We start from the raw sequence: 22,275 nt of genomic DNA, 5'->3' as shown, positions 1-22,275 counted from the left end.
GTCTTCTTTCTTAACCATCACTTTTGTGGAGAATCTCTGAAAATTGAATAAGGTTGTTTATTGTGCATGTTAGAAGAGTCTAATGATCTTTGCTTCTGTTCTAGTTTTCTTATCTTGTATGATCATGATTTAATTTATAAAATAAGGAGTTATTAATAAGCAACAAGGACAAGATGAATAGATAGCTTAATACAGATCTTTCACCGTGCAACTTGGTTACACAATATATAAGGTGCATGTGAAAGTGATGGAGTTTGGTGCACCCTAAAGTCCACAATAGGGCAGAAATGTAGCCATTAGGGCTACAAATGTAGGGGTCGGTCCCCTAATCTTAACCTTTAAAGACATAAGTTGAAATCCATGGTTTTTTAATTCCGTATTTCTTATTTTGTGAAAGTCACAGAAGAAGCACGGTAAAGCATTCAAACAAATTAAATGCAAAAAATCCTTGTTGCTGCGAATAAAGTTGCTGCGAATAGCTCATTAAAACGTTGATCCGCGTTGACCAAACCCTTGTTGCAGCTCGTATGACTTGCGTGAGTTGTAATTGATGGGTTGCAAATGACGATTTCTCTACTAGTGCTTGCATGTATCCGATGTACTTCACATAATAAATTTATTATACGTACATCATGATCACTTGTCATTTTACCCAATTTTTAGTAACCTATTTTGATTAACTTTTTATATTATGAAAATATTTTTTGTTAGATGAACTTTTTAAAGCGTTTCATATTATGAGTTATTTTGAGAATGATGGATAGCTCAGTTGGTTAGAGCTTCCATCACGGTTCCAGGTGATCATGGTATCAATTCTCATTCCCGCCTTTGTGGCTCATTCACACCAAAAAATAAATAAAAATATTATGAGTTATTTTGAATGGAAAATTTTTGTTAAAGAGAAACTTTGTGGCTTATAATATTTATTGCACACTGACCTTAAATAATACTTCCTCCGTTCTTTTTTAGATGATACGATTTTTTTTGTCATTATGCCAATGCAATATTTCAATCATTAATATATTTAATTAGTGATGAATAAAAATTATAAAAAGTTAATATTAAAAATTTATACAATAAGATGATTATAACAACTCCACCTGACTTTATTTTTATCTTAAGTATAACTCACAATAGTCAAAATAAATATATAAATAGTGTTAAAAATTAAATTGTGTCATAAAAAGAACGAGGAATTAGTTTGTGAAAATAAATATACACTCAAATATTCAACTTGTTTGTGCGACTGCAAGTGCTGGTTATGAATTGAGATAAGGGTGCGTGTGGCCTACAAGCCTACAACCTTCCCACTACTGCTTTCCCGCAGTGTAATGAAAAATGCAATTGAAGCCGAAAGGCGAAAGCTAACAGTTGAATAAAAAAACACTTCATATATTATCCATATACAACAAAAGTACAAAACCTATATCATTATCCACCACTAGACCTGACAAAAACCGACCCAATAAGATTTTGTGACCCGTATTCTGATGTTATCAAAATCCAAACAATTCAAAAAGTAATGGTCAAAATCTCAATCGAACCCGTTTTTAACCAATTGATTAAAAATCGTTGTATTTAGTTTTTGTGACCCGTATTCCGATTTTATCTAAACCCGAACAATCCAAAACGTAATGGGTCAAAATCTCGATCGACCCCGTTTTTAACCGACTAATTAAAAATCGTTGTATTTATAGTAATAAATAAGATAACGAAGAGATTATTCTTGCGTGGACCTGCACACTAATATTAGTGTGGACCCAAAATCAATAATTTTCTCTAGCACCATTTTTACATTTATAGTGATGTGAACTGGTAAACTGATTACAGAGGAAGGAAATAGGAAAGTATATTCTATTGCATTAATTAGAAGTATTACAGTAAAAGGTATTTATACCTCATTATAATCACAATTAATAAGGAAGTAAAACCCACTTCCCTAGAGATGCGGTAATCCACGTATTTGTGGGCAAACTGTATAAAGCTAAAGCTAAAGCTAATAAGATTAAATTACATATTTAATTAATAATTACCCATTCTCATACACCCCCCTCAAGCTGGACTTGAGAAACAAGGCCAAGCTTGAAGCTTAAGTCTTGATGTTGCTTTGTAGGGAGTGCTTTGGTGAGTAAATCTGCATGTTGTAAATGACTTGGAACATGAACCGTTGTCAGAAAGCCGTCTTCCACCTGTTCCCTTACATAGTGATAGTCTCTTTTTATGTGCTTTGTTTTCTCATGAAATGCTGGATTATGAGCAATAAACTCAGCCGATCTATTATCACAGAACATAGTAACTGGTCTAGGAACATGTATATTTAGGTCTTCCAATATTCCAGCAACCCAAACAAGCTCACTTGCTGTTGCCGACATACTTATGTATTCTGATTCTGCAGAAGATTTGCTGACCGTCTTCTGCTTTTTAGTCTTCCAAGAGACCAAATTGTCACCCAAATACACACAATATGCACTTAATGACCTGCTAGAAAATTGACATCCATTCCAATCTGCATCTGAGTATGCAGTCAAGCATAAAGAAGAATTTGATGCATAAAAAAGACCAATATCTGAAGTCAGTTTCAAGTACTTCACGACATGAAGTGCAGCCTCTAAATGAGGTTCTCTTGGACAACTAAGGAATTGAGATAAATGTTGTATGGAATATGACAAATCAGGCCTGGTAATGCCCAAATATAGTAGCCGACCAACCAACTTTCTATAAACTGTAGGTTCTGACAAAGGAACACCCACATCAGTTGATAATTTTAAATTTGTTGGCAAAGGTGTAGATACTGCTCTGCTATCTTCCAATCCAACTGAAGTAATGATGTCTTTTATGTACTTCTTCTGAGATAGAAAAGTACCAGATGAAGTTCTCATAACTTCAATACCCAAGAAATACTTCAAAGTACCTAGATCCTTGATGGTGAAGGCTGTATCTAACCCTTTCTTCACTTCATCTATTTGTTGCTGACTAGTTCCCGTTAATAGCATATCATCAACGTAAACCAGAATAACAGTGAAATCACCATCTAAGCTTCTGGTAAATAGAGAATAGTCTTGTGTTGACTGACAAAAACCAACTGACTTCAAGAACTTACACAACTCCTTATTCCATTGTCGTGATGCTTGTTTCAAGCCATATAAAGATCTTTTCAGTTTACATACTTCACCAGGTTTGCACTTTGTGTATCCAGGAGGAGGTTTCATGTACAATTCCTCGTCAATGTACCCATGTAAAAATGCATTATTTATGTCTATTTGATATAAAGGCCATTGCTTAACAGTAGCCAAAGCGACTATTATTCTCACTGTTGCCAACTTAGCAACAGGTGAGAAGGTATCTTTGAAATCTTTCCCAGGCACTTGTTGATAACCTATAGCTACCACTCTTCCTTTTAATCTTTCAACATTTCCATCAGCATCCAGTTTAGCCCTATAAACCCACTTAGACCCTATGGCCTTCTTGCCCTTAGGCAAATCCATAATCTCCCAAGTATCATTTGCCCCCAAAGCCTCAATTTCTTTATTCATGGCCTCAATCCATCCTAAATGATCTTTCGCAACCTTGTATGAAGCTGGTTCTATTACCTTCATAACATTTGCAATGAAAGACAGGAAAGTGGGATCTATGATGGACATGACAGCGTTTGAGAAATGCTTAAAGGACTGACCAGGGAGTTTACATTTGTAGTCTTTAAACTTTGTGGGAGCTTTGATGTGTCTAGTAGATTGTCTTCCCTGAATAGGAATGATAGGGACAGTAGAAGAATGAACATTGTCTAGAGAGGAAGAAGAATTAACAATGTCATGATTAGAAGAAATAGGTTCTGATTCAGGAACATGTAATTCATTAACAGGGAGAGAATCATGAACGAGAATCTCAAATGAGTTTGGAGAAAAAGGATCATTGATATCAATGCAACTCTCATCGGTTCCAGATATAATGGGAACATTAGGAACTGGATTTTTCTTTTTGTATGTATGAAAGGGAAAGATGTTTTCTTGAAAAATGACATCTCTGGAAACGAAAGTCTTTTTAGTAGTTAAATCATAGACTTTATACCCTTTCTATCCATAAGGATATCCGATGAAAACACACTTGTTAGCTTTAGGATCAAATTTGTCCTTTCCTTTGTCGTAACTGTAGGCAAAACATTGACTCCCAAAAACTCTCAAGTGTTCATATTCTGGTTTTTCACCAGTTAACACTTCATAGGGTGTCTTCCAACCAAGAACGGGGGTGGGAATCTTGTTTATCAAGTATGTGGCAGTAAGAATGCATTCACCCCAAAATTTCTTAGGCATGTTTGCATGAATTCTTAAAGCCCTAGCTACTTCAGCTAAATGTCTGTGTTTTCTTTCCACCCTACCGTTTTGTTGAGGAACCCCAACTATACTCCTTTGATGAATTATCCCTTTCCTATCAAATAATTCCCTACATTCCTCCTTAATGATTTCAGTACCATTATCAGATCTTATGTGTTTCACAGTCTTTCCAAACTGGTTTTCTATCATGCTTAAGAAATCGACAATAGTTTTGGAAACTTGACTCTTATTATGTAGCATGAAAGTCCAAGTAGTTCTACTATGGTCATCCAAAACAGTCAAGAAATACGAAGCTCCATTCATGGTACATATTCTAAAAGGACCCCAAAGATCGAAGTGAACCAAATCAAATATAGCAGAGGCTCTATTGTTACTTCTAGAAAAAGGAAGTTTGTGAAACTTTGCTTGATAACAGATATCACAACCAAACTCGTTCATATTATTGCAATCACACACACTAATATGTTTCATTCTAGACAAGGAAGCATGACCAATTCTAGCATGAACTAAATCCACATCAACATTAACAACATTATTCACTACTGCATTATCAACTATCACAGTATTAGTTGATCTTATTTTGCTATTTATCTCACTATGTACAGAATCAATTGTACCTGTCATCTTCAAGTAGTACAATTCTCCAATCTTTCTTCCAATTCCCAGGCATTTTCTAGTAGTAAGGTCCTGGAATAAACATTCAGTTGAATTGAATGTCACGGTGAGACTATTATTTGTTATAAACCTTCCAACTGACAGCAGGTTATACTTGAATTCCTTTATCAACATGACATCCTTAAGAATCAAACCAGAATCAAGTATAATGTCTCCTAGTTCATTCACGTACTTAATAGAACCATCAGGCAGACATATCGGAATAGGATTATTTAATTTCCTCCTAGTTTTAAACATGTTCTCATTGTATGTCATATGATCAGTGGCTCCAGAGTCAACAATCCAACTACTACCGTGTACTATATTGTAAAATATAGGTAAGTTAGAATTGGTACCTGCACTATTGGCAAAAGCCAACGAGTTTCCACCACTCTCAGAATTGTTCTGCTTTCCCGACATTGCTTTCATGACTTGCTTGCATATTGCGTTTAGTATTGAAGGATCAAGCTGCTGCATCTGAGATCCAGAAGCATAATCAATGTCATCATCAAGGGGAGTGTCACGCAAGCCAACACCATTGCTTGTATCAACAGCAACATGAGCAGCAAATTTTCCACTTACTCCATTCTTCTTATTTGGACTCTTCCACCAGTCAGGATATCCAATCAGTTTAAAACACTGATCCCTTGAATGACCTTTAGTCTTGCAGTGATCACAGAATCTGTCTTCTTTATCCTTTTTCCAGTCCTTCTTTCCAGCAACATTTGAACCAGAGAACTTTGCAACACCTTGATTCATGTTCTTCTGAAATTTTTGTGCAGCTAAGGCACTCACTTCTGAACTACCTTCAGCAAAGCCACTTATCTCCTTTTGTTTCTCAACTTGTTGTAAAATTGAGAATGTTCGGTTAACAGTAGGTATTGGATATGTGGAAAGGATGTGTGTAATTGTGTTATCAAAACCGCTATTCAATCCTAACAACAACTGCATTACCTTTTCTTCAGATTCAAACTCAGCTAACCTCTTCAAGAAATTGCAGGTACATCCACTTAAAATACCACAGGTACAACTTGGATAACTCCTCAACTCCTTCAGTTTATCCCATAGATTCTTCATCTTGTTGTAATAATGCAAAATGTTCAAGTTTTGCTGCCTAAGACCTTCTAACTCCTTCTTAAGCTGATAAACCTGAGGTCCATTAGTTTGACCAAACCTTTCATTCCACAAATCCTCAGCAGAATTCACCAAACTAAAATTTTCTGAAATGTCTGGCTTCATAGAGCTCAAAATCCAGCCAATCACCATGTAGTCACAACGAACCCATTGATGATAGGTAGTATCACCACAATCAGGTTTCTTAAGAAATCCTTCAATAAATCCTAATTTGTTCTTTGCGCCTAAAGCACGTTTGACATTTTTGGACCAATTAAGGTAATTATCACAATTGAATGGAACAGAAACTAACGATGTGTTCGAGTTATCAGAAGGTGCCAAAAACAACGGATTATTGAAGCAATTACCTTGATTGTGGCTCCTGTGATTTTCTTGTTCCAAGTTGGAAGAATCCTCCTCGTCATTTATCGCCATGATCTTCAACCTCCAACAATTACTCCAAGAAATGGATTAAAAACTTCAAAAAAAATCAATCAAACTCTTCCGAAAATAACTTGCGAACTCCAATTACTCACGAACTGAGATAAGGTAATCGCAAGAAAAACGCCCAAATTTCAAGAAGTGTTGAGCAAAAAATCAAACAATTTGTAGATTATTTCTACAATTCAAGAGAACAAAATAAATCTTCAATTGTTTGGATGCAACGAATTCAGAGAAGAATTGAGCGGAAACAAAGAAATCGCAGAAAAAAAATTATCCCATTATTTGCTCTGATACCATGTGAACTGGTAAACTGATTACAGAGGAAGGAAATAGGAAAGTATATTCTATTGCATTAATTAGAAGTATTACAGTAAAAGGTATTTATACCTCATTATAATCACAATTAATAAGGAAGTAAAACCCACTTCCCTAGAGATGCGGTAATCCACGTATTTGTGGGCAAACTGTATAAAGCTAAAGCTAAAGCTAATAAGATTAAATTACATATTTAATTAATAATTACCCATTCTCATAAGTGACCTTTATTGTTCATATAGCAACCGTTATAAATTAAACATCAAAACTCTTAGACATAGTAACTAGAGCTGGCAAACGTGTCGTGTCGGGTCGTGTTCATGTCGAATATAAACGGGTTGGAAAAGTCTCAACACTAACCCGACCCATTTAATAAACGTGTCGTGTCGTGTTGACCCGTTTAACTAATCGTGTCATAATCTCTGACACTAACCCGTTTTTTTCGTGTCCGGTTTGTGTCGTGTTGTCGTGTTTGTTCGATAAAGTTGGCTTGTTATCCTAATACATTAAATTATTGGTTGATTTTTCTTAATCGGTTTAAGTCGTGTCAGTTTCGTGTTTAGAATCTCAACACTAAGCTGACCCATTTAATTAAACGTGTCGTGTCGTGTTTACCCGTTTAATTAAACGGGTCGTAAACCTTGACACTAACCCGCTTATTTCGTGTCCGGTTCGTGTCGTGTCAGATTTTGCCACCTCTAATAGTAACCATTTTTTGAAGCATAGTAACCCTATGTTTTTAAAAGCGAATTATGACTAAAAATCACATTATTCAAGCACAACATGTTCAACGACACTAATTTGATATTTTTTTCATAATAATCCTAATGAAATGCCAAAATAAATTAGGAACAAATTATTGACTTTATTTTAAGACATGGTCCACAATAACTTTAGTGTAGACCGAGTCCATTAAAGAATGGGCGATAACCAAGACATTTGAGCACATTAAACACGTTATTATTGTTAAGTGTAATATGATTTTAATTTGAATTATACGTCATTTTATAGTTGAATTTGACTACATATAAACTTGTGTATGAAAATTCTTAACTTATACACATATTTTGTATATTTATTTCCCAAATTAATGAAAATATAACACACGTTTTATAATCTCTCAACCCATCGGGTCGACCCGAATGCAAAAATTCTGGATCTTGAACAAGCATTTATAAACCCGAACCCATAAATAAATGACCCACACTAATCGAACCCGGAAGTTTTTTTTTAACAACCCGACCCGACTGACCCGTTTGATAGGTCTATCCACCACTCAGTAGTCCAGTACCATCGCGCAAAGATGACCGCACACAATAATAATGCAAATCACACGGCCATAGTGCTACGGCTGAAAATCAAAATAAAACAATAGCTTTGCTCGACCTCATAACAGGTATAAAAAATACAGGCAGCTGAGAAAGGTTGACGATGATTATTTGACACTTATATTCATTGTGAACTGGTGGCATCATCAAAGGTAGAAACCAAGATTCTGAGGCATCAGTCAACATGTTTACACTATTCAAAGAGGTAAATCAACCAGTACCTAAAATTGGAGATAAACCAACAAAAAATCACCTGAAAACAACATAATCCGAAATGGCAACCAACCTAGGAAGAGCGCGCCCCAATTAGGAAGCTATTACTGCTGCTTTATTTGGTAACGTTGCTAGAGACGAGTTCTGGCATAGTTTCACGAACAGCATCGATCATTGAGTTATATTCCTCGTTCTTGAGAGTGTATTTCTTGTGAAGCACCTTTCCAAATTCAATCTCATCGATTTTCTTGTCATTTTCGGTTGCATGAACCTGTGCTAGGTTATGATAGTTATTGGCTGACTGAGAAATAAATGTCATCTCATCTTCTGTGATCTTCCTCACAAATTTTGCAGGGTTTCCAGCCCATACCTGTTTCACAAGTTTTTAAATAAAAATCAACAGTCTATTTGATTATTTATAGCAACACAAATCATTGTTAAATTCATTAGAGGTTACAATTGAGAAAAGGCATGCAACTACTTAGTCCTTACATGTTGAGTAAACTTTGTACTTTCCCGTATTCTCATTAAATACGTAAATAAGAAATGAACGGTGTGGAGATGCAAAAGTTTGAATACTGAAGGATGGTTCGGGTATTTAACTCAATTTCTAAAAAAAACGGCCCCAATCAGATTTAATCTACAAATTACGGATGGAGAGATATTTCTATCAACATTTCGAGTCTTCAAAGAAAACGAATTTTGTCACAAACTCCTGTGTTACTCTCTCCGTTCTTAAATAAGTGTCTATATTGAGGGAATTCAAGGTAATCAAGGAACATGAAAAGTGTATAAGAAAAACAATGATTGAGAGTGTTTTGGGGAAAGGATAAGGTAGATAATTGTTTATTGATAAAGTACAAATAAAAGTGGATGTGAGGATGGAAAAGTGGAAAAGTGTAGAATGATTAAGAAAAAACAATCATGATTTATAGAAAAGTGGGAAAAGTGTATGTCCAAAAATAGAAAGTGGACACTTATTATGAAACGCCCGATTTAGAAGTATGGACACTTATTTAGGAACGGATGGGTACTAGTTACTAGTTTACCTGCATAGGCTGCATTCAATTATAGAGTGGCATAATGGAGTAACATCAGTACATGTAATTGTGACGGCCATAAACTTTTGGACACTGACTCTATCCTGAATTTGGACACAGGTTTGACGAGACAGCATTGATAAAATACTTCTCATACCATAATGGGGATTTTTTCAGGGGCACTGTATTCTACTAATTACCCAAGGCCACGAGTAAAAAACTTAAAATAAGCCACCCCTTGATCCTTAATAATCTACTCAAAGACCCATTTTTTTTCTTTAAACCCTTATGTAAATCCATTTACTTTATGGGTACAATGTGCAAGAACTCAAACAATTGTTCTATCAGTTCTAATTTGCACAGAGAAGAAGAAAAGACACAAGTTATGGACAAACCTCCCCACAAGGGATCCTTGTGTTCTGTCGTACAAGAGATCCAGCTGCAACCATGGCATGCTTCTCAACTAATACTCCATCGAGCAAAGTAGCACCCGTACCGATAAAAGCCTCATCCTCAACAGTGCATCCGTGTAATACAGCACTATGACCTGTTAAATTCATACTTAGGTTACATCAGCAGAAACTGTATACAAATATACATCCGCAAATATAGATATTAATATACTTCGTAGTATATATCACTAACCCACAGTAACATTGTCTCCAATAATAGTTGGCAATACTTTCCCAGAAAGGTTGGATTTTGCCACATGAACGAGAGAATTATCTTGAATATTTGTCCCAGACCCAATGCTAATGAAGTTCACATCACCTGCACAAAAAAGATGTCATGTAAAAGTCTCGGACAAAAGATTCAACACTTACTGATATGAAAGAACATACTATATAATTTATTTTTTCTTTGTATACATGATGAGACACTTTTGGTTAGAGATGAAAGAGATGACATGAAGCACTAAATCTAGATGGAAACTTTTGGTTAGAGATGAAAGAGATGACATGATGCACTAAATTTAGAAGGAACAATGGGAATCCTTTTTTACATTTGTTATAATGAGGCAATGAGGACCATAAGGGATAGGACTCAGGGAGAAGGAAATGGAAAATCAAGTTCCTAGTTGAGATGGGGACTTGAACCTGGACATATCCCCAATCGAGATGGGTGCTCATCCTAATTAAATTCCATTGCCTTAAAGATCTTGAAGTTCCTCTTGAGTCTAGAATCTTAATCATCCACGCCACCACCAAAGAGTCTCCTAATGGTTGGACTTGAAAGGGGAAAAATTAAGGAGCGGGTGTTTGAGTATGTAACCATTAGATATACTCCCTTCATCTTTGAATAATTGAAACGCTTTCCTTTTTGGGTTGTATCAAATTAATTGAAACAACCTTCAACTGCACATGGATCCTCTCTATCTCTCTCCTCATCCAAAAAGGCAAAAAACAAAGATCCCCATAATATTTCTATCTCTCCTCTCTTTCTTAATATTTATACCAAAAGGTGACGTACTGACGTTTAAATTACATAGAGACGTGCGGGTAACATCTCGTACTTTAACGGTTTAACCATTGTACCAGGCTACCAGCATCCTTTTTTCTTTCTTTTGGGGGGGAGCATGGTCATAAAAGTATCTAGAACTCGCAACTCGCAAGAGCTAGGAAGGGCAAGGTAATTTGTATCTTCAAATGTACCCATAACCCATTGAAAGAATAATTGACATACCAAATTACAGCATGTCAAATCCCAGTGCTGGCAAGTCCAAATTTCTCTAGCAACCTCTTATTTGAAATAAGTTACTTCCTCTCGACACCCTCAATCTAGATTATAATATACAGCCCTACTGACCTACACGATCGACAGTGGCAGATATCTGTAACAGTCAAAATCAAATGATATACGTTGCTTGTCTTTGGCTGTTTTGTTGCATGTTGTTTATTTTTGGTGACAAGTCTGGAAAAGGGGAGCGATGCCTCTCATTAATCTTGTAGATAATTTTTTGGTATTAACGAATTAGAAAAAAAAAACAAATCAAATGATATCATATAAACTAAAAGAGAAAATTTCCCAAATAAATTGACAGAGGAAGAGAAGGGGATCACTATTTGAGTACTCCTTTCCAGCATAGAAGTTTATGGTCTTATCACAACCTTCATATCATCCACTCAGCAATGTGAGCTTTTCTTGTAACAAAGTAATAGACCAATAACAAGCTAGTTCATTACAATAAACAGGGCCCACTTCCAGACATTCCAAGACAAGATGCATTAAAAAGATTTCACCTTGTAAGTCAAACAAATTCTTGAAATTTTAACCATTGATAAGGAGCAACTGACAGGGAAAAAGCTCTCAAACAGCTGTGCAATCTGGATGATATCTACACAGGCCTACCCTTGTTAGAAAGCTCAGTAAATATTTTTTACGGAACGAAGTTTCTTTTCCAATCTACTAAATCTAGCAACAGGATAGCTTAACAGACATCATTTCCACAGACTGCATTCAATTCGTACACAACATACACTGCGGTGAACAAGCAAAACTGAACTAATAAAATCAAAACTGATATGAACAAGTCAATCACGAGCGCAATGCATTACCTCTTAAAACACATCCATACCAAATTGAGGAACGATGTCCAACCTGAACATCTCCAATGATAGATGCGCTTGGTGCAACGAATGCTTCCTTATCGACGAAAGGCTTCTTGTCAAATACGTTCATGAGAGTCCGATGCCGAGACACTGAATTGAGATGCAATCAGATAATAAAGTAAGTCATGCTGCTGTTGTAGTAACAGCATTAAACTTTCAAAAAAAATTACAAAATCTGGTCAACAAAATCCAATCATATACGTCAATACATAAACCGTAAGATCAAAGAGAAGCCAGCAGGCAGAACAAAAAAGTATGACAGATGTAAACAAGTATTCAGTTTATTCCTTAAATTTCCTCAAAACAATGCTACTTTCCCAGAAAAAATTCTCGGTAGGGCAACTATCAACTTAACTTCCCAGAAAAAATTTCAGAGGTTGAAAACTTTCAAATACAAGTAAGCAACTGCGCAAATCACAAGAAGGAAATAGACAGAAATGGACTCAACTCCCTCCAATCATCATAATGTTCATACTTCAAATTGCTTTTTTTCCCTTCCATGCAATTTCACTTATTAAGCCTCCAGAAAAAATTCCAGAGGTTGAAAACTTTCAAATACAAGTAAGCAACTGCGCAAATCACAAGAAGGAAATAGACAGAAATGGACTCAACTCCCTCCAATCATCATAATGTTCATACTTCAAATTGCTTTTTTTTCCCTTCCATGCAATTTCACTTATTAAGCCTATAGGAGAAAAAAATATGGATCCGCTATTCCAGCTTAAAGGAAAAGAAAGTAATGGAGTAAAGAGCCTGACAAGACAACATATTCAAGAGAAAACGAGTCTCATTTTCTAATAAATGGACTTCTGAAGGCGGCCAGGATCAGTCAATAACTCAAAATACACCTCTACAAAAACTTAAGAAAGCAAGAGGACCTCTTTTTGCCCAAAAAAATAGCATAAACAATTTCCTGTCTCAGTTTCGTCATAGTGGACTTTTAACTGCCTGTTATCCAAGAGAAATCCTCACTTGATGCTTATCCCTGGGGAAATTTCTCGCACTCCTTATTTTGGGACATCAATAAATGGAGACCAGCTAAAACTTTCAGCACCTTTATCTATTAAAACGGGTAACAATTACAGACAGGGAGCCCGCCTTTTCTTTATCATTTTTGAGGTTCGAAAATTTCAAGCTTGAAATATTTTGCGGCAATCTAAAAGCGGGCAGTGGAACAGCATTTCTACAAGAGAATTCTCCATGTGCTGTTGAGTCTTTGACCACAAAGACAATATACTACAAGGTATTAAGCTTGTAACGAGGTGCTACCATGTTAATCTATATAATAGACTAATTATTTTCCTTCTCTCTTTCACCTCTTAACTCATGGATTAAATTCAAATCCACCACTGTTTTCCAACTTGCATATTTTCCTTAATATCAAGTATCAATGTATAAATAATTGTTTGCCTTTCATTATCTTTGTTCTGCACTAACTAGTTTAGGACAAATACCTACACAAGTGCCACGACTGCCACCAGCAGCCAGCCCAACACCCACTTCAAAATGGCTAACTCTATCACTATGTTTGAATAGGAAGATTTGGAGGGAAAATGAGGGAACGGAAAGGTAATGATACATTTCCCTTGTTTGGATAAGAACTAGGGGAAGGGAGATTGGAGGGATCCATTTTCTTTCCCATTTATATAAATCAAATTTCTCCATTGCCGGGAAGATTTGGGAGGGAAATTGTAGTTCAATCCTTCCCTCCCCTCACAGCCTCACCTCCCTTTCTCTTTCCTCTTTTTCCCTCGCCTCCCTTCCCCCACAAATGCTAGCCAAACAAAGAGTAAAGCTGTGTCAAGTTCCCAACTTAAATTAAAAGCAGAAATAAGTAGTCCCAAAATGGTGAGGAAAAAACATGTTGACTCAAAAGTGGTTGCCTACTTGTCTCCTTTAATCACCTGAAACAATCAAGGTCTTGACTCTTGACACTGTAGGTCAGTCAGGTGACTGAACAATACATTCCCACCTATCCATCTCCCCGATAATAATTTGATAGTTGATACCATGTAATTATTGTGTATTGCATAGTGCTCTAGAAACAAACCTTCACATATTCTGTATTCTTTCTTTCCCCTAGAAGCAGAATGATTTAAGTTCAACATTCTCGACAATATGCTTCTTCATAATTATATAGATCGATTGTTTGATGGGAAATTATAGACACCTTGCAACAATTAGATTAATGCAAAATGTCTTTGTTATGTTTAATTTTGCAGGATCATAACTGGTTTCACATACAAAGTGGAATGCACCACTTAGCTAACTGCAGACCCAAAACTCGAGCAAAAGCAATGAATAGCATTCACAAGAACAAATTCAATATAAGGAAATGACTTGATTCCAATGTCAATTACTCACAATTAGAGAAAATCTATCCCAGAATCTTGACAAAAAAACTCAAGCGGATACAAATCAGTAATTATAGCACAATTAGCAATTGCTTCTTGAATTGCACGGCTGGTCAGTTCCATATGCCGTTCCAGGCTACTGGATTGTTAAAATCATAACCAATAATACAGTTAATGTAGCAATACGTTTTCCATTGTTCATAGAATAGGCTCAATTAAAGCTTTCCTTCATAACAATTTCCTTTTCCCTCACAGTACGACAAAAATCACCCAAAAAACACCTAATTCAAACACATTTACCTAATCAGAAATCATGAAGGGTCAAAATACTCGGCAAAATCACACAGAAATTGAAATTGACGAATGAAATCAACAATCGAAACGAAAAGGTTTAACATCATAAAATGCGAGAGAGATATAGAAAGAGAGAGTACATTGTTCACGAAAGAAGGGGTTTCCCTGAAGACGACAACCGAGACGATCAAGTGCTTGACCAGTCTCTCTGATCCAGAACCCTACTCTGTATACTGCTCTTCCCATTGTCCCCATTTTCCCCTTTCTTCTTTGTCGAATTGGGAGAAAGTAAGACTGTGATTATTAGGGTTTAGCTATGGAAAGGAGAAAAGCTTGAAGAGAGAGAGAAAGCACAGGTTGAAGAAGAGAGACAACGCCACGACCGACCGGGCTATGGAGTATGGAGAAAGTTCAGGTGCCTAGTTGCTTACAGAACGTTTCGTTTTTACTTACCGATGTACAATGGTAATCCCCATCCGAATCGTGTTCGATCCGGTCTAAAGTAAAAATTCCGATCCGAATTGGAGAAAAAAATTCTGAATCCAAATTCGAAGGGATGTCGATCGGATATGGAGTCGGTATAGACGCCGACCCGAATCCGACTCCGATCCGAGTCTGAATCCGAGTCCAAATCTGACCCGAAATTACTTCAAAGTGTATTGTTTTTCATACATAACTTTTTTGAAAAGAAAGTTCCCAATTTAGTATTCGGGCGGGATGATGCCCCAGATTCTTATGTGTATAAAAATTAACTATTATATTCTTTAGTAAAATTATATTTGAATTTAATATTATATTGCAAAGATAACATGAAAAAGGTTATAGCTCAATTGGATAATGCTCATGTGTTTGAAACTGGAGGTCGCAGGTTCGGATCTTATGCAAACCATATTTCTTATTTTTAAATGAAAGTGTATTGACGTCATAGACTTATGGATTCAGGGGAGAGAGACACGTGGCATGTAGACGTCTGTAGAAACGCCTTATATATTATAGATATTTAATTAAAGCGCGTATATTTGTAATTTATTAATTTATTAGAAACTCATTAGTTCTATGTAAGTAAAGTTAACGCATGATTTGGATATGGATGCAATTTTGGAGTCCGGATTTTAAATGGATTTGGATATGTATGCAATTTTGGAGTCCGAATTTTAAATGGATCGGATTCGGAGTTTACTACATCCGACTCCAGTCCGATCCATTGACATTCCTAGATTGGTACACCAATAAGGGCTGCAAACAAGCTGAGCCGAACCCTGTTCATGTTTTTTTTCATGTTCATGTTCGTGTTCGTGTTCATGTTCATAATTTAGGGGAGCTCGATCATGAATACGAACCCGAGCCCGAGCTTTCAAACGAACTCCAAAATTTGTTGAAATGTGGTTCGTTTGAGAAATTTTGTGTTTGTATTCGTGAACGTCTCGTTTATTAATCGGACCGAGTTCATAAACAAGTTTTTTCTTAAACGAGTTTGCACTTTAGAGTTTAACTAGTTGAAAATATAATTTTGAATATGCGATAACTTAGCCATTTAAATTCATAAATATTTTTATTTTATGATATACGGAGAACTTTTTTGGATGTAGCAAGTCAAAATACGATTTTTATCTGTAATTGAAATATGGAAAATTTGATTATGAACATAAATATACGAGTTTCTTCATGAATATAATTAAACGAGTTGTTCATGAACTTAATGAACGGACATACATGTGTTCATGTTCAAGCTCGTTCATTAACCGAGCTTTAACCGAGCCCAAACTCGAGTAGTTTCTTGAGAGCCTTGGCTCATTTGCACCCCTATACACCAATAATTTTTGGTTATTCCGTGAAATAAACCCGAGATTTCACATAATTCACGAAAACACCCTCATATTTTCATAAACTAAATTTGATGCCCGTGCGATGCACAAGTTATTTTGTTGATTGATGAAACCAAAGAAGGAGTGAAAATCATGCCCGTACAATGCACGGGTTTTCCCCTTGTACAAGAACAAGGGTGACGTCCAAGATTGTGCCAACTTTCGAGGAATCAAACTAATGAGTCATACTATGAAACTTTGGGAGAGAATTACTGAGCAAAGGTTGAGGACAAGTGTGATGATTTAGGAGAACCGGTTTGGATTTATGCCCGAGAGATCAACTATAAAGGTCATTCATCTTACAAGACAACTAATGGAGAATTAACGAGAGAAGAAGAAGGATTTACATATGGTTTTCATTGATGTGGAGAAGACGTGTGACATAATGTATTGAGGGACGATTCCACACTCTTCAAGGAATTTAGCAAATGGCCCTGGACGTTGTTCACCTGATCCGTCGTATTGACCATAATATTCACCACCACGGTCAGATCTGACAGCCTAGTTATTTTGACAAGTTGGTTTTCCATCTCGGCCTTAAATTTTTTGAACACATCCAGTGATTGAGACTTCTCATGAATGAGATAAAGATAACCATATCGAGAAAAGTCGTCTATGAACGTAATGAAATAGGGTTGACCATTTCTAGAAGGTGTAGAGAATGGCCCACATATATCTGTATGAATAAGTTCTAAGACATTCGTAGTTCGATTGGCTTCAAATCTCCTCGTATTTGTTTGTTTCCTCTTAATACACTCAACACAGATTTGAAAATCTGAAAATTCAAGGGGATCAAGAATTTTATTTGACACAAGCCTTTCAATTCTTTGTTTAGATATGTGCCCTAAACGTTTTTGCCATAATGTAGCGGAATCCTCATTAGTTAACTTTCGCTTTGTACCTCTTGAACTTGTATGCAAGGCTTCATTATAATAAGAAATGGTGTCAAGCAAATATAGGTTGTCATAATGGGATAAAGAACCAGTACCTACGATATTTAAGTTTAAAGAAAGAGTAAACTGGCTATTTCCAAAAGAACAAGAATAACCAAAATTTTCCAAAACAGAAATAGAAACCAAATTCCGTCTAAAAGACGGTACAACGAAAGTCTCTTTCAAACCCAAATAAAAACCAGTTCTTAACAACAACCCGAACGTCCCTATTGCTTCAACCTCAACTGATTTGCCATCGCCCACAAAAATGAATTTTTCATCATCACTTGGCTTTCGGCAGCTCAGGCAACCCTGCATAGACACACTTATGTGAGTAGTAGCACCTGAATATACCCACCAAGTATGACTAGGTAATGAAGCTAAATTAACCTCAGAACAAACCAAAACAAGAAGTGTGCCTTTCTTTGCACGCCAGACGTGATATTTGGTACAATTTTTCTTCATGTGTCCAAGAGTCTGACAAAAGTAACAACCAACACCTTCAAAATTATTTTGTTGGTGTTTCTTTTGAGATGGAGCACGTGCAGCTTCCTTATCTATTTTTCTTTTATTTTGTTTGCCTTTAAAGGCACTAGCCAAATGAGCACTTTCTCTTGCTTAAACCTTTCCTCTTCTTGCACACAATGAGATATGAGCTCATTGAGAGACCATTTCTTCTTTTGACAGTTATAACTTATCTTAAACTGATACAACTGTGCAGGAACGGAGATCAAAATTAAATGCACGAGCAAGTCATCTGACAGCTCTAACTTTAGTGCCTTTAAATTTGAAGCAAGATGAGACATTTTCATAATGTACTCCCTTATGTTTCCTTGACCCTTGTACGTTATAGAAATTAAGTTCAAAAAAGTTGTACTTATTTCCGCCTTTTCGTTTTTAACAAAACGTTTCTTAATTAGTTCAAGGAACTCTTTGGCAGTGATCTCATCAGACACAGAGCCCCTAAATGATTATGGAATCCCCCGCTTCATGATCATTAGACACATACGATTAGAACGGTCCCACTTCTCAAAGTCACGCTTTTGATCAACGATACTTTCAGCCGTAAGAGCAGCGAGTTTATCCGTTCTTAACACAAGATCAAGAACCATGGAGCCCATGACAATGCTTACATTTTCCTTCCAATCCTTAAAGTTGGTCTCATTTAGTAATGGAATCGAGTTAACATTGACAGATATTACAGAAGCAGAAGTATTCACTGAAATTAGAACAAAACAAATAAAACACAAGCTCACAATAAATTCCATAATCCAAATATAATTTTCAAATTCAAGTATTGGAAAACCCCATCACAAGATACCTATCACAACATTAATTTTTAGTCTTTGGACAGAAAAATTTATTGTAAGTAGTACTTCTTGATGTAGTAATCAAATATTAACAATAATATCCTATCAAATATTAAGCCTTTCTTTGGATCGACTTCACATTCACATCGAAAACCTTATAATTGTTACATATTTATTACCACAAGTATGTTTAAATTCCTGTCAAATAATAATCTTTCTTTGGGCCGCCCATTACCCGCATGGAAATTGAACACACAAAACCATCTTAATATTGGAATTAACTAATCTACACAAAAGAGGTTACTTTGGCAACATATTTTTTCAATTAATCAATTCACCATATTAATAATACGAATAGCCAAAAAATTAAATCTGATTATTAAACTTTAGTTCATAATAATACATGCTTTGATTCACATGTAAAGCCAAAATTTATACACAATTTGCAATAACCATAGAGGGCATAAAGCAACATAATCAAATCACGAGTATAAAGTTATAATCAGATGACCGATCATATCAAAGCAGATTGATCATAGCCAAAGAAAAAAAAAAAAACTTTGCAGCACTTAAAAATAAATAAATTCAAAAATAAACTGGGTTATTATTATTATTATTATTATTATTATTATTTATTGTTATTATTATTATTATCATTATTATTATTATCATAATAATAATAATAAATATAATAATAATAATAATAATAATAATAATAATTATTATTATTATTATGGGAAAACACCAAAACGTTACAAGATTAACAAGCTACAAAGATCAAGTGAACTACAAGAAGTTGGAGGCGAGCGGAGATACAATCTGGGCCCCCACTCCTCTAGCTATGGCGAACCCGATACTGCTGAAAATGTGGGCAGCTGCCCATGCCCCAATGTCTTGAGCCCTGGAGTACGTCTGGACCCGCTTCAGCAACAAAAAAAGCCCCTTTCTCCAATTCCCCAAAACAAGAGAAGGAAAAAGGAAAGAAACCGTAACCCAAAGCCATACAACGTGCCGCATACTTATCCTGCTTCCGCTGCGCTGCAACCGCCACAACCCGACCCGGAACGAAGTCTGACAACCCAGATTGCGTCATAGGGGAAGATCCAGTCAAGTCAACACACACATCTAGACCGCCATCCCATGAAAACAACAATATATCAGCAGGACGAAGAGCTCCATCACTCTCACTAGTCAGCCCAACATCAACCTCCTTGCGAGCAGAAATCCCCGACCGATAGCAAATATCCAAAAGGGTATCACGAACAACATTATGTCGATGTTTAATACCCACAATCCCAGCACAAGACACGGCATGATCCCCATAAATGTCCCCATCGAAAACCCGAGAGCAAGCAGAACACGGCGTCGAACCAGAGAACAACGGAATACCCAACCGATAGCAAAGACCGAACGATAAGTCTTACCGTTCATAGTCTGGCCTAAACCCGAGATGGGGACTGCCCGCAACCAAGCTGAGGAGTGATCCCCCTGCTGTGATTTCCATAGGGCAACATGACGTGAAGATAAGGAGTAGGCAGATTTCGCATCAGCAGTAACCTTCATGAAATATATGTCTGCCAATTTCTTCATGAGTGTGGGGGCAGCGATCTCACTAGGGCTACGCATAAGGTCGGTCTCCACGGTCCTATTGAAAAGACCAAGAGCATCATCAAAGGCCGGCCCCGGACCATCAACACTTGAGAGCCGAAGAAGCGAATCCTGCAAACCAGAAGACTGCAAATGGGATGCAAGAAAAGCATAATGTCGAACATCACCAGCTGAATAAACACCCAATCCTCCATAAGAATAAGGTAAGGTGGCAAGACGCCATTGCCAGTCACCGAACCCAGGTCCCGAAGCAGTCACGATACGCTCTAAAGACGCCATTGCAAGTGCAATAATGTCAGCATTTTGGGATTGAGAATGTTGAGAGTATTTTATTTGCACAGTTTTGTAAACTCTATTTTCAATAAATGTCTAGACAATGTTTAATTAGTTAATAGATTTTAATTAGTTGGACTTTAACTTGGTTTTAATAAGGGCCTTTTGTGGTTCCAATTGTAAAGAGATCATTAGTTATTTAAGTTGGTTTTTATAAGTTAGTTGTTAGTCCCGCTGCATTATTCTGGTACCAGGCTTAGTCGTTATCACGGTGGCGGTAATATTCTAGTAATTCCTTTTATTTGTTCAAGAAAATAATTTTAGAAAAGAAAGAAATTATTAGGGTGTTAGAAAACGAGTTGGTCAAGGGTTGAGTGAACTCTTGTAATGGGAATTGGTCAAGGGTTTGAGGGAATTCTTGTATCAAGTTTGAGGTAGGAATTTAAGTGATCGAGTTCCTGTTGTTTTTGGTATACCTTCAGTGAAGTTTATGAGAGAGAAAAATAGGATCTTTGAGTGAAGCCAAAGAGTCAAGAGAGACTTCTTGGGAAGTCAGAGAGAGCGTAGTGTTTGAGGGAACAACTATTGAGAACTTAAGTTCGTAGAGGCACTAGAGTAAAGCCCGAGTTCCTTATAGGTTTGTAACATAGTTGTTGCTCTATAGTGAAAAGAGTTTGAGTTGAAATCCTTAATTAGAGGTTCGAGGTTTTCTTTCTAATTGGGCCTAGAAAGTTTCCTCGTAAAATCCCTCTTCCATTGTTTATTTATTTGCTTGAAATTTCTTTATAATTCCGCAAAATTGACTAACAAGTTCCATACTACAATACATCTCCGCTCTTGCAGTTTTCCATCCGAATACAAAAAGTGTATTTTTAGGGACTCACCTTTCATACTTTTTATCATTTTGACTCGTCTTTCATCATTCGGGGATTGTCTGTCACCAGAATACTAAAATTCAACCACTTAAATACATAACAACAAAAAGATAATATTTTCTTTGACCATTTGGGGATTGCCAGTGGTTGTTAACATAATTTCGACAACATAATGTTATTCCGATTTTATAGTTGCCTATCACTAATTCTAGTTAAAAAACATATTTAGCATAATCTACCAGAAAAAACCCACAAATAATGACACGAAACTAAGAATTCATGCGTTCATGAACTCCTTAGAGTACATCCATTAATCTCTGAAAGTCAAATTATTATTTGTAGTTTTCTAATTTAATGGCTTCTTTTTATTCTCTTGTTATGTACTTTATGCAAATAGTTATGATTTTGCATATAGTTTTGAAATTTTTGTTGTAAAATTGTCAGATAATTTTAGTGGTCATAAGTAAAATAGGATCGTAAAACAATTAATATGATCATCCTTAATTTTTATGGGCTATGATTTTGTAGTTTATTTTTAATCTTCGGCCCGTCCAATGATGGCGCATAACATAGATATATTTTGGATATTGTAGACGACTATATTTGACCTCTGGCCAGAAGCGGTAAGTTCAATGATGAAACCATAAATTACTTGTCAACGCCTTCCTGAGTAAGCAACGGACATCTTACGACTGTCTGAAGCGATTCCAGATCCATATT

At 36.2% G+C, this 22,275-nt stretch overlaps 1 protein-coding gene across 1 annotated transcript; it reads right to left on the bottom strand.

The window, feature by feature from the left end:
- Window positions 1–8,212: 8,212 nt before the first annotated feature.
- Window positions 8,213–15,258, bottom strand: LOC110804543 (gamma carbonic anhydrase 1, mitochondrial). The gene is made up of 5 exons (XM_022010144.2): window positions 14,833–15,258; window positions 11,991–12,134; window positions 10,081–10,206; window positions 9,831–9,982; window positions 8,213–8,765 (listed from the first exon to the last, which is right to left on the bottom strand). The coding sequence occupies exons 1-5, from the start codon at window positions 14,945–14,947 to the stop codon at window positions 8,511–8,513; spliced, it is 792 nt and encodes a 263-aa protein (XP_021865836.1). The 5' UTR covers window positions 14,948–15,258; the 3' UTR covers window positions 8,213–8,510.
- Between the last annotated feature and the right edge of the window lie 7,017 nt (window positions 15,259–22,275).

The sequence above is a fragment of the Spinacia oleracea genome, chromosome 3, assembly GCF_020520425.1.
Source record: "Spinacia oleracea cultivar Varoflay chromosome 3, BTI_SOV_V1, whole genome shotgun sequence".
Classification (NCBI taxonomy): domain Eukaryota; kingdom Viridiplantae; phylum Streptophyta; class Magnoliopsida; order Caryophyllales; family Amaranthaceae; genus Spinacia; species Spinacia oleracea.
The sequence above is the reverse complement of the archived record's forward strand: the minus strand, read 5'-3'. Positions and strand labels throughout refer to the sequence as shown.

What these genes read in the sequence shown, in the direction of transcription:
- LOC110804543 (XM_022010144.2), bottom strand. Translation starts at nt 14,947, where the DNA reads ATGGGGACAATGGGAAGAGCAGTATACAGAGTAGGGTTCTGGATCAGA. An exon ending in CCCCTTCTTTCGTGAACAAT is followed by an intron (nt 12,135 to 14,832) that starts GTACTCTCTCTT and finishes ATCTCAATTCAG; the next exon opens with TGTCTCGGCATCGGACTCTC. An exon ending in CAAGGATCCCTTGTGGGGAG is followed by an intron (nt 8,766 to 9,830) that starts GTTTGTCCATAA and finishes CTTGTGAAACAG; the next exon opens with GTATGGGCTGGAAACCCTGC.